The following is a 13,919-nucleotide window of genomic DNA, read 5'->3' on the forward strand; positions in this document are numbered from 1 at the left end:
CCTCCTCCCTTCTCTTTCTCCCAACGCATCTCTTCACGTTTCCCTTCACGTGTCCCCTCCTGTTTCAGGCCCCCAGCCGCTACACCCGCTGCTAAGGCCGTTTGAGCACTGGCTCCCCTTGACAGGCTGTGGTTTTGGCTGGGGGGGGGGGGGTGGATCCATCCGTTAGGGAGCTGGCTGGAAGTGGCTGGAACCGGCTGGAACCGGCTGTGAGCGGCATGGGGCGGTCGGTGGCCTGCTCCCACGCGGACACCTGCAGCCGCCTGAGTATGTGCCCAGTACAATTCATTATAGCAAGTGGTGTAACTGTCATACAGTCTTCCAGACCCGTATTTCTGAACTTTTTTTTTTTTTTTTTTTGAGGTTAGTTTAATATCTGCGGTACTAAGGAGACTGTGCTGCATATTAAGGAAGCAATACTGTTATAGGGCGTTGCTCTATCAGATACGGGGAAGCCAATTTGATGCCGATGCAAGGGGATGTTACTGCAAAATGACCAACTTTCTTAAATAATTATTTCAAACTGTGGCATGCATCTTTTTTTAAATTCAGTTTTTAAAAAGAAAAAAAAGATTTAAGATTCAGAACTGAGAAAGAAAATCTTCTAAATGTTAGGTGGTCTTGTGTGTGCCTGCTAAGTGAACAAATACTTAAAAATCTCAAAAATAAATACTCAAAATAAATACAGAGTTAGGCAGGACCAGCAAAATTATGTTTGTCAGCTCAGACCTCAGATTAGCTTCTAGAGAAAAATATCACCACGAGAAGAAACTGATCTTTGGTGAGCCCATCCAGGAGACTGCCAGCTTGGATCGTATGGTATGCTATTATTACTAACATGACTCTGTGGGAAAAGACACAACTCAGAAAGGATTTTATAGGTCTAAACCAACACTTTCACCTGCAGAGTATAATCTACATGTACCTCTAATTGCTTAATAAAAATTGATAAATTCTTCCACAAATTTGGTCCCTACAGCTTCCATTTTCAAGACCATTGGTTATCTGTCTTGTTATCCAGGTGGACAGTACCTTTTTCCTGTGTGCACATTTCTAGGTTTTGAGCCAAAATGCATCTATTTCAGGATTTAGGGTGAAAGCTAGCTTGCCTTGTTCAGGTGTTGAGCTGCTGAATGCTACGTGTCCCCCACGAGGGTGGGAGCGTCGTCCGCTTCACTTGACGTAGCCGAGCTCCCTGAACAGAGAGGCAAGTAAAGACATATCCACACAGGGAGAGTGGGGCATCTTGTTTCCTCCACTGATCAGAATGGACTTTGGGAGACTCCAGAAGACAATCCAGTCTGCTAGGTGCTTCCCGTTTCACTGAGAGATACCAAACAAGTAGGATATCCTGGGATCCAGCTTGTCTAGCACACCTCCGCTGAAAGGCACCTACTGCAGCATAATGCCTGCCTTTTGCTTAGTACTCCAGGGGTTAGAAAATGTAGTAGGAGGCAGAAGCGATCTTACTGGACTTAGTCTGAGGAGTTTTAGCTCTTTATCTCCCACATCCTAGGAGAGTGCTGTGAGTCCCAGCCTTGAGCGGTAACTCTCTCCATCGTCCTGTTGATTGCAGTGGTTCATCCTCTGGCTTAAAAGAGACATGGGGCAAGATGGGCAAAGTGCAAGAAAGAGCATGATTCTAACTTGCAGCGCACAGCCAGGAGGAAGGAAAACTGCTGTTGAAAACTTAGTTTTCAAGCATGTGTGTGTTTTAGTAAGCATTTAAAACATTTTTAAAGTGAGCATTAGGCTAAATCAAAAAACAGTTCCCCACAAAGTCCTAGGTTCTGGGTTCAGGTTCTGCCTTCTTCCAGTGAAGATTGGGGTTCAGAGCCCACAAGCTGAATACAGCTGTAGACAAACTTTTGCATCTTCTTCCAGGAAAAAAGGTGTAGTGGAGCTGCTGCTGTACTTGAATTTGGATAGGATAAGAGAGACTGGGTGTAAGCGTGGCACTTAACATCCCTAGAATATACTTTCTGATACTTCTGGGAGGGCTATAGTTAGGCACTTGGGCAACTTCAAGATTAAGTAAAGAAATCCCTAGTAAATTTAGTGCAGGGCTCAGTGCTCATAAAATGGGTGGGTTGGACTTCATTGCCAACATCCCATTTTAAGCAAGTTTTAGGTGGATTGGGTCCTACCTTACTTAAGATTTCGCTGCGGATTAGACTGACATTTAGGTTTAAGGAGTGCAATTCTCAATGTCAGGCCTATTTCTGTACTGTAGATTATTCTTCATTTTTGCAGAAAATGATTCAATTGAACTAATCTGACAGGGCTGACTGGATGTCCATTATAGTGCTGCATTACAATTGCTAAACAGAGTATTGGAAGGACACTAGGTACAGTCTGGTAAAGACAATATATAATTTGAATGATGGCAGTAAGGGAGAATTTCAGAGTTCAGTTAAGTGGGTTTTCGAAGACACTTGGCAACTGGGAGGAGGAAAAGCAAATGAGAGCAACTGCTTGTGAGACTGACATAACCTCAGCGTAACTCTGAGCTACATGTTGCTCTCCTTGGGCTGGGAACAGGCTTGGCAAATGCTAGCAATCAAGCCATCTGTGTAACTGGATCAGATTTTTCTCTACCAAAATGGATCAATTTATGGGACTGTTTTGACAGGCATGTTGGGAAATATAGAACATATAGTTTTCGTCGTTGTTTACTTCTGTTTTTCCTCTTGTTCCCTTTGACATCGCCCACTGGCTTTTATTAGTGTCTGAGCTCCATTGTGTGTTACCATGCAGAGCTGGCCATGCTGCCAGTGTCGCTCCCTACAGAACTCCTCTTGCTCCTTCATTTACGTTTCCTTCTTGTTCTTTAATCAGAAAGGGAAGCTTCTAGCTTCAGTGCATAAATCCAGGTCAAAAATATGCAATCCATTATTCAAAGTAGTTGTTCGCACTCACCAGATTTGTAGCCAATCTTGGGAATTTCTTGGAAACACGGCATCCATTCGCAGTGGTGTTCAGATAATTATGGGATGTAGCTGAACTGGTCTTGAGATCAGGATCCAATAACTGGCACTAGTCTTTGTTGGAGTGGTCTGATTGGCAGTGCATGAGGCACTTCTGGCCCATAAGACTGTTCTGTCCAGCATATTGCCTCCTCCTCTGCTTGCCCATAGCAGGCATTTAGCACGGTTACCAACTTGCCAATGAAGGACAGGTTATCTTCACCTGGATCGAGGGAGCATCTTGTTGGTGTGCCCTAAGACTAGCATGAGATGACCTGTGCTGAAAAAGTTTAAAACAAATTTCTTGGTAGAGGAAGGAGGGAAGTTTGGTTTTAACTAAAAATGCATTTTCTTTTTCAAGTTACTTGGTCTCTGCTGCTGCAACATCTTCTCCATGCTTGGTAGGGAGAAATATGTATAGCCTTTAGGGACTGCCAATAGTGCTGCTCTTTTTATTCTTACATCCAGAAGGGATGCAAGTCAAATGATACCAGTCTTTTATATAATAATACTAGGCATCTAACAAAGAAAGTCGGTATCATTGTCTTCATTTTACAGATGGTGAAATTCAGGGTCAGAAGATGCCTTGGCCAGGGTCATCTGGTAGGTGTCTTCCAGATGAAGATGTGTTCTGTTCATCATTCATCATACATTCAGCAGCAGATATTCTCTCACTTATTTATAAGACCACTGAGGACAATGGGATTGTGTAGACAGTTAAAATTTGGCTAGCAAACTCTGTTTTATAGCAGTTTTATAGCCTGAGAAGGAAATCACTTAATGTGATCTAAATTGTGCCAACTTTCTGGAACCAGATTGTAGAAACAACTCCTTAGCCCCATATTTTTCTAGTAAATGGAGCAAATGAAAGGTGAAGTTTTTAATAGGTAATAACAGATGAAGTTTATAATCCAATGCTCTATTATTTGAATTACCTCAGTAAGTGGATTGCTCTTTAACAATATTTCTGTTTTCAGCTCCCTCACTGGGAGGGATTTAGATATTGGAAGATACAGAATATTATTTTCACCAAGCAATCTAATTTTCCTGTATTCAATGTCCAGTACAATTTGTGGAGAGGTTTTACCGAACAATTATGTAAAGAAAGGCCCCCCCCAATTCACTCTTAAACATTTAAATGGATTACTTAATTTTCAGAAGTGCTTGACAGCTTACATTAAAGTTAAGGGATATTTATTCCTGTAGTTTTCCTTCAGATTCATTTCTAAATACAATAGCTCTCTAGCCAAGGTCTGCTTTTCTTTGTTAGACAAAACTCCTGATGAAGTTACAGGGAGCTGATTAAATTATGATTTTTTAGCTCAGACAAGTAGTTATGGGTTGAACCATTTATTTTTCACATGGTGAAAGTGTATAGGAGAGTTTTCACAGTTATGTGATGATGTTAAATCATGACATCAGAGTCTTGCCCTGAGCTGGGGAGTTCATTTCATCTGATAGTGTAGTAGGGGATAATGCAGTAGTACCATATAACTTTGGCTATTGTGAGCAGAAATATAAGCCATATGCTCTAGCAGGTATAACTAGTTTAGTGCAAGAGTTGTGTGCAACAAAATGAGATTAAACAAAAGCAGCAGTGAAACATTTTGGAGATGAAAGGCTGTGCCAGATTTAAAAACTAAATATATCTGCATAAACCCCAAAGGAAATATTTATATTTCATTCCTCCATTTATATCTTCATTGTCATTAGCCTTTCAAACAAAGTACATCTTACAAATAATATGAGATAGAGATTGGCATCTGAGTGCAACAGAGTTCTGCTACTGGTTCGATAAGGGTTTGAGTCTGTTAGCTAAAAAATAATGTGTAGGCTGGCACTCAGAGATGGGGATGGTATTAGAAGATAAAGCAATGGAAGGAAGTTAGTTATACATTAATTTCCTATACTTTCTGACTCTCATTTTATCTTCCAAGTTGTAGAGAACTGAAACTGGAAAACTAAAAAGGAGAAAAAAATATTTTAGACTATGAGATGTATCCAGTTTTGTTTCAGCTGACATATTATCATATCTTAACACAGTGAACTTGAAGGAAGATGCAAAAGAGAAATGTACAGCCAGTGAAATAATAGTAAAGATAGGACACCCGAAGTAAGCACAATCTTACATTTTCAGGTAGCAACAGCTGTGTCATCAGAAGAAGAAATGCTACATCCTCCAACACTTTATTTTTCCTAAGGCCAAAATCTACATCAGAGGTGATCAGAAATTTTAAAGACCTTTGAAAAAAGAGTGTCAAAGTCATTGGAAGGACTGCTAATGACACTGCAGGAGCCATTAATTTTCTTTGCCAATGAAGGGGTTAGCTAAACTCAGGAGAACATGCAAAGCATAAATAGCATCCATGGGTAGGCTTTTTGTTGCTTTCACTTTTTCCCTAAGATACGTACTTCTGTTGCTTTTACTTTTTCTCAAAGATACGTGCTTTGTATCTTTGAGGCCTGTGTAGGCCAGGCTTTCTCTTTTAAGGGTTCACCATTGCTTGTTTACTTAAATGCGTTGTCACAAGCCCCTGAAAGAAAACTCCTATGAGTTATACCTGTGTTGTAGCACATCTGGAGACCGAGGGGGAACAGCCCAGAACTCGCTCTGCACTGTCCTGCTCTGGATGAAGGGGAGTAAGCAAGGCCTGTTGCCCAAAAGGGCGGCCCCTCTCTCCTCTTCCAGTGTAGGGAACTTAAATGACCAGCTCGACAGGTCAAATTTAATGTGGATCCTGTCTCCACTCTTAGCTTTCTTCTCCCAAGTCTCTGGCCTTGATAAAACAGCTTTGTTTTATAGCTCAGGAGCTATAGCTCAGGACTGAGTCCAAAGAGTCTCCTTTCTACAATTACAACTTCTGCCTATTGTATCTCACTATCTGTTCCTTACCTGAACCTTTTTTTTTGTCTTTTCTTCTTGGTTTATGTAGCACGTTCCTTTGAATTAATTCTGTAGTGGATAATGGTTCACAAACAATAGATTAATCTTATTCATAAAAAAATAACACTGATACTTCTGAGTTTTTTTCCCACCTTCATGATGTATTAAACTTCTCATGTAGAATGGAATCAAACAGGCAGAAAACCAAACATAGTATGTGAAAGATCCCAAAATGGCAACTGTTCCACCAGTACGGTGTGCTCGCACCGGGAATCTGTGGGAGGGCTGCATGCGGCAGGATGGGTGATGTTTGCAGCGTGTGCTGTGTTCAGTTAACAGTCTTTGTATAAACCTGAAACCGGGTGGGTGTTGTGGGTGTACCTTGCCATTGTAATGGGGGCTAGCTTGGTTACACTCTTCTGGGAACAGCGTAAACAGAGGTAAAGGCAACCATTGTACAAATGCAGACCATGCAGCGCTGCACAAACTGCAAAGCAGAAATGCAGTCTTGATGATGTTCTTGCATTTTTAGAGAAAGCTTTTGAATATTCAACTCTCCTGCAATACAAGTGTTATAGAACTGTAAGTAGCAGTACTAGTATGCATTAATGTTAAGAAGTCAGGGAAAAAAGCACTGGAAAATACTGTGCTATAAGTTATCATTCTTAATGTGAAACCTCAGCTGTGATAGTATGATCAATAGTAGCGCCGGCACCAAAGAGGTTAATGGATAGCACCAATGCCTTTGAAAAGTACACAGGTATTGGTTTTGCATCTGTCCTGTGCTGTCATTAATTACAATTTCTTAGCCTAACAAACTGTATGCAGTTTGTGAACCTGTATGTTTTCCTTTCCTGTTGTATGAGAGTTACAAAAACTACTACTGGACAATCAGGCCTGCAAAAGATTGGTCTTCCGGCAGCGTTTTTTCTCCCAAAGGTGTTGGCATTCTTGCTGGGTTCTGGCATTCAAATGCTCTGATTAGTTCTCCCATTACTATTACTACATCAGCTTTTAGCAGTATATCCTGTTTTTTCACTTTGGAAAATGCTTTTTTATGGGAAGAGGGGTAAGTGGGGAGTGGGGGCTTGAGCTTGTACAAATGAGACTCCCTTGGTAGAAAAATGACACCAATGTACACAGCAGACTTTCCTTGCACCTCTGCATATACTTGCTTTTACAGTAAAAGCCCACTTGCTGACACCAATCATTTCCACAAAATGTAAGCCAGCATCTTTGGGAGAAAAGATTTAATTAACACATAAGCCCCTGAGTCACTATGACAATCTGCTTTCGTAGTGGTGGGAATATTCACATTTCTACCCACTGTCAGTTGTTGAAATATAGGGTTTTTATGAATAATCTATAATACATTTTTTTCCCTTGCAGAAACAATCAGATTCTTTCGTTACTTTCACACAGGAACATTTCTGTCTTATATATCTAGAAAAACTCTAAATTTATCTGGTGCCTTGAGGGGCTACCTCTGCTTGTGTGACAGGAGGTCTCTTGAGCATTTTGGGTTAGTAGCGTAAAGGGAGGCTGAGCAATTCCATCCTAACCAGGGTCCACATGAGATATCCCCTTATTTAAATAGAGGTGCCCTTCGGGCAGTGTATGCAGAACCGAGCGCAATAAATAAATAAATAAATAAACACAGGGCTCATTTGAGACAATAAATAAAATTGTGACAGTGATTACAATGATATAAAATTAGATTCAAAAACTAACTGTGAAGCAGAAATAATGATCCAGGTCCAGGGCTCTGAAAAATCTTTTTTCCCCTTATTCCAGTTGTAAAGATCATGTCTAACAATATGTGCTTTTTTCTGACCCCTCCGTCTCTTACTTGTTATAAGCCCTTGAAGGAAAAAAATATAGAACCTTTTTTTCCCCCAGGATTAGTTTCATCAAAGTTGTTTCTGACTTACAGTGGCATAAGTTAGATAAGATTCTGGCTTGTAAGGTTTAATTTTATGAGCTTGGGACTTAACAATGTTGAGAATAATTCTGTAATCACAATTTAAACAGAGAATGTTGCATCTGTTTTTCTCACTGGACATTGCTATATCATTTCCTTATATTTTTATTTTCTTAATACTTTTTATTTGGTTTCACTGTGCTGCACAACAGTTAAACAAGGCATTGTCTGTTAGGGAATGAATGTTCATAATACATCTTTAGAGTTGTAACAACTCTAATAACCTGAAATTTTTATAAATATAAATTTTGTATCTGGCTAAGTGCTTTTTTTAATGATAGCAGCCCTCTTGTGTTATGCTTGATTGCCACCTGTTTTCTGAATTAAAAAAATGTAAATGTGGCATTGACAAAGGTTACAAAGATTTAAAGTGGGTTCTGTCAGCAGTGCATACACACACCAAACTAACTCCTATGTATCTAATCAGTGTCCTCTGGACTGTGTGCCTTGCTCCATTGTTTACTCTCAAATCCATAATAATTTTGTATCCTTTCACTGGGCGAAGATTCATTTTAGAAACTAATGAATTTAAAAATATGCTTTTCCCTTGTCCATTTGATGCTGAGCCCTGCAATTTGACTTTCATTGTTTGTTTCCCTCCTTGTCTCGTCAATCCTTTCTCTCTTTCTGTCCTTTTACTTTATTACATTTTTTATTGGGGACTGAGATGAACTGGTTGCTGCATCATGGGCCCATTACACTTCCTAACAATTCCATTTACACCTTATTGTTTGTCTTATTGCTGGAAAATTCAGGTGATTCATCATGCCTGAAGAAGCACCTGATCCCAATTCCCTTGATATCACGATCACTATGTGACAGGAATACAGTCAGTGGTGGCTTGCAGACTCTAAGAGGCCAAGGTGATAACTCTTTTGGGACTTTTAGCCTCTCAAGTATTGATGAGTTCCATTTTTGTAATGCTGTGTTTTCTTGCTCCCTTTCAACAGCCCCCTGAGTGTGGAAAAGGGCTTGGAGTTAATAAAGGAAGTGGCAGATCTCCTGAAGCTGCAGATGAGTGCCTTCGATGATGTCAAGTATGTACATGGAATTTGCCCCTTTTTATTTTATTGGATTTCTCATTATTTTTGAATAGTTCGTCTTATGAGGAAATAACTACTTTTTATGCTAAAATTAATGAGAGTGTGCAAGAGGAAAAAAAGAATATCCTGATGATCTTTATAATGAACATATATGCATTATATATACTTTATTGTGTATATACAGTTAGTAACAAATTATTTTTAAAAAATTATAAAGACTGAAATAATCCTATGCTTCCATAGGGAAAGGGGTGGAAAAAAGTCTGTTTCAAGTGCTGTAAAAATATTACCATATTATCTAATAGCGTCTAGTTAAGGCAAGTCTTGTGAAGGGTTATTATACCTAGCACTGCTGAGGGGGAAACGACGTCAGAGATTGATGTTAACCTGGGTCCCTGACTTGCAGTCCGATGCGTGGCACACTGGGTCGTGCTGCTTGGTCAGCTACTCATTTAACAAGTCACAGGGAGTTCAACTATGTTGAAATACTGTTTTTTCTTCCTATGATTCATATTGATGAATGCTTTGTGTGTTCATCTTCTGAGCTGCAAGGTTATGATTTTCCATATCTGGTAAAGAAATGTAGTGGGTTTTTTTTGTTTTCTGAGATCATTTTGTAGGAACTTTTACACAAAACTTTAGTTCTTCCTTTGAGAAACAGAAGGTAAAAATAGTTTGATAGAGAAGTAATGGAAAAGAAGGGTCAGCTGTGGGAGGTTTTTGACAGCTTGCTGGAAATAAGTCATATCTTGGCGCACAAAAAATAGCTGATGTCTGGGTAGCATCCAGTTGCTGCCTATTTTTGAGAGCATTTGGGACTGCTTGTTTTGGCCTGTCAGTTGTGTTGCTGAACTGCAGCATCTTTCTTAGCCTTACTTGTGGTGCTATCAACTTTTGTTTAATCTTCAGCTCCAGTGAATGTAATTCATTGTTTTAGGTGATAGTCTGAAGATGTTTCATCTTTGGTGGAAGTGCTTGTTCTTATTTGGGAAAAAAGAATTATACCCCTTGCATATAGCATGTGCTATAGTGAGAAATAGACTACTGGTGAGAAAATCTTTTTAGAAATCTGAGAGGTGCCAGGCATATTGAATTTAGTTATTTTGAAGGAGAATACACCCATATTTTGTTTGTGACAACTATTCTTTGTATTGCTAAATGACTCTTCTTACTTTTATTTTATGAAATGCATTTATTTTATGAAAAGAGAGTTTGGAAATTACAAAAAATGACCATATGTATGGCCTTCCTTATAAGCAGAATTTCCAACTTGGAGTTTGAATACTAGCAGATAAATCAAAGTCTGCTGCACACTTAAAGGGATCCCATGGAACAAGTTCTCTGCTGGAATCAATGAGTTCTGCTTCATTAACTTCATTCATTTACAGTACAAGAGCACTTTCACCTACCTTTCTAATTGTTTGCAAAAAGCCTTTTGGTTATGTTTTATCATTTGATAAATCACAACAGCATTGCAATTGGTGGGCTGTAGATTCACTTTCTAATGAAAAGTATCCCTCCAGTGATATAGCTAGCTATGAATAACTGTTTTTCTTTTGTGTGTGTGGTGTTTTTTTGTTTGTTTGTTTTTAATATGCAGCATTAGGGAGGCTGGTTACTTTGCATCCATTAATAAACAGCCATTTGACTGCACCAAAAGTATTTGTATTGTATAGTCAGTTTTTTAAAACAGTGTATTATGGATGATAGTAACTCGAAACAGGACAGGGTCTTCTATGTCTATCAAGACAGCATCTTTTAATCAGTTTTTGCCTTTTTAAAATAAAATCTAAAAATCTGCAAAAGAGAAATGAAAGAATATCCCAGATCTCAAGTTAGTGAAGAAGTCATGTGTAATAAATGTTTTTGATTTAAGAAAATGAGATGCTTTGGCTCTGGTTAAACCCATAAAGCACTATGGAAATGTCTATCTAGCTAATAGATAAAGCAGTAGTTAGAAGCCTTAGAAAAAGGTCTTACCAAGCAAAGAATTAATGCTTTTTTGGATTGTTCTTCTGTCACCACTACACAGCCATCACTGGAGGACTGTATGAATTTGAAGGCTCTAGTTAGCTTCTGAATAGTCTCACAGTGAGAGGTTTCAGGAAAGACTTGACTTCATGATTATTCCTAATCTACCTTTGACATTTTCAAGCGAGAGAATGAGGTCTCTCAGGAAATATGACTTTTACTTAGCCTAAGTCATCATGGAATTTTTTTTAATTTATTTTTTAACTAGCAACTAAAAGTACCTTATACGCTTAGTGTTTTTGTAGAATGGATAAATTATTGGGGGGGGGGAATCAGGAAGCCTGAGATCGAGGATTTTGAAAGGAATGAGAGTATGACATACTAGTTTAATTTGTACTCTGACCTGAGTATTAGGATGACTTAAAAGTCTCAGTTCTCCCTCCTTTCCCTCCAAGCATTCTGAATGGTAGGAAAGTAATAGTGTAGGCCTGAAACTTTCAAGACTGCTGCAAGAATTTTGGAGTAAACACCTCTTAATGAGAACCACGGGGTAATTTCAAAGTATAGACAAAACCATCACATTCAATGAGAAGAGGGTAAGAAGAACTGAGGAGAAAAGGTGAGTGGTGAGTTCTTTTAAAGGAAATGTCAGAATTATCAAATAACACTTTATCCTTTTTGCCACAAAAAGTAATTTGAAAAATAGTGTTCACAAATACCTTTTTACTGGCTTTGATTAGTTTTGTCTGCAAATGTCTCTTGTTCTCTATATTTTTAGCTTTTCCCCATGCTTTGGAGTTTGCCTCAGAGAATAGGTTGCTTTTGCTATGTGTTTCTATCAATTCCCGTGTTAGTTCTTGATTAGTTGATGCGTGGTAGTAATCAGCTTATCTCCTCTTTTTCACAATCCTGCCAACTTTAACCGATGGCCTGCAATTCACAGCATAGCCTCAGGCTTGGCTCCCAGAGGGTGCAGTCCACTTCCACAGTTGGTTTGTTGTCAAGTTTGCACTGACATAAACTTTGCTCGCCCTGTGAAGCAGATGAGAGGGAATATATCTGGGGAATACATAATTAGAAATATTTCAACATTGCAAAAAATATCCAACATGTTAGCTGTCACTTTTGGATACAGCCTGAATCTTTATGGAAGTACTAGTTATGCTTAATATGTTTTGTTAATGGTTATGTAGCTGTCAAATAAATTCCATTATTTCTTATTACATCATTAGAGACCATTAAAAGGATATTAGCATGCTGATGTAATTATGCAAGCAGACGTAAAATGACTATAGTTATGATTTTATAATCTAATTATGGGTGTCCAATGCCTCTGGTGATTGATTGTTGGACTGGTGTCAAGAACTGAAGTCAGATGGGTGGTAGTGCTGGGACGCTTTGCATTTGTTCCCCCCCCCACCCCCCCACCCCCCAAAAAAAAATTACCACTATGCAATCTGCAACATTGACCTTCTTCATGCAATTACAAGTTTTGCCCATTTTAGAGTAAACTTAGAGGCATGAGAGGTTATCAAGAAACATCCAAACATAATAAAAATACTAAAATGTGTTGGCTCAACTTAGAGAGTAGTGGGAAGGACACTTGGAATCTACAGTCAAAGCCATTGGTGAAAAGAGACATGACTTTTTTGGATTCTAACTAATACATAATTATTTCTGTATTTTTATTTAATGTTCTCGTACTTGGTATATTTACTGACAAAATTGCTAAAGGGATTTTTCAGCTTTAAGCTTAGTCGAATATCTTTATGTGGAAAGAAATCAAATTATTTTGATGTCATAGTATTTTAGATTGTATATCCTATCATTCTCAGGTGCCAGTTATGAGTGAAATTCTCTGGTGATTATCACATCCTCTGATGGATACTGCATCTCCCTGTGAAATCACTGACAACACTGATTTTTCTCTTTTCCTGCTTATTTCTTCCTTTACCTTATTATGCTTTTCCCTGTTGCCACTGAGGAGTTCTTGCTCTTTGTGGCTCTTTTCTCCCACTTTGTTCTATTGCTTTGGCTTCTTCTGTCTGTTTATCTTAGTGGGCATGTTGGTCATTTTTACCTCCTACCTTACCTATGCTCAGTATTCAGAGAACTGTGCTTCGAGGAGAGGTGATAATTTGACCAAGTGTGCCCATTCCCATGTTTAATTTTGCACTGGAAAACCAGCAGTAGAACACCTTATATTCATTTCATAAAACAACATGAATACCTATCTAGTACTGTTGTTTCAGTGTTACAATAATTCTCTATATAAACATATAAGGTGTGTGTATATACGTATATATGTGTGTGTGAGTGAGTGTGCTCATCTAGTGCACACACGCAGACAGTGAGGTGGATTGAGAACTGGCTGAAAGGCAGAGCTCAGAGGGTTGTGGCCAGTGGCACAAAGTCTAGTGGGAGTCCACTCACTAGTGGAGTACCCCAGGGGTCAACAGTGGGTCCAATCCTGTTCCACCTATTCATCAGTGACCCGGATGAAGGGACAGTGTGCCTCCTCAGCAGGCTTGCTGATGATACAAAGTGGGGAGCAGTGGCTGAGACACCAGAAGGCTGTGCTGCCATTCAGAGGGACCTTGACAAGCTGGAGAGGTGGGCAGAGAGGAACCTCATGAAGTTCAACAAAGGCAAGTGCAGAGTCCTGCACCTAGGGAGGAATAACCCCATGCACCAGTACAGGTTGGGGGCTGACCTGCTGGAAAGCAGCTCTGCAGAGAAGCACCCGGGAGTCCTGGTGGACACCAAATTGACCATGAGGCAGCAATGTGCCCTTGTGGCCAAGAAGGCCAATGGCATCCTGGGGTGCATTAGGAAGAGTGTTGCCAGCAGGTTGAGGGAGGTGATCCTCCCCCTCTACTCAGCCCTGGTGAGGCCACATCTGGAGTACTGCATCCAGTTCTGGGCTCCCCAATACAAGAGAGACATGGAGCTGCTGGAGCGAGTCCAGCAAAGGTGGACTCATCCTAAAACGATGAAGGGACTGGAGCATCCCTCACACAAGAGAAAAGGCTGAGAGAGCTGGGCCTGTTCAGCCTGGAGAAGAGAAGACTGAG

The 13,919-nt window shown here is 39.7% G+C and overlaps 1 protein-coding gene across 1 annotated transcript in view; it reads left to right on the forward strand.

Annotated features, from left to right (window-relative positions):
• The window catches only part of PTPRN2 (protein tyrosine phosphatase receptor type N2), a 586,186-nt gene that overhangs the window by 189,322 nt on the left and 382,945 nt on the right, over positions 1 to 13,919 (forward strand). The window contains exon 11 of the mRNA XM_067292199.1: positions 8,782 to 8,868. Within this exon, the coding sequence (XP_067148300.1) occupies positions 8,782 to 8,868 (87 nt within the window). The remainder of the gene's footprint in view (positions 1 to 8,781; positions 8,869 to 13,919) is intronic.

Source organism: Apteryx mantelli, chromosome 2 (genome assembly GCF_036417845.1).
Source record: "Apteryx mantelli isolate bAptMan1 chromosome 2, bAptMan1.hap1, whole genome shotgun sequence".
NCBI lineage: Eukaryota > Metazoa > Chordata > Aves > Apterygiformes > Apterygidae > Apteryx > Apteryx mantelli.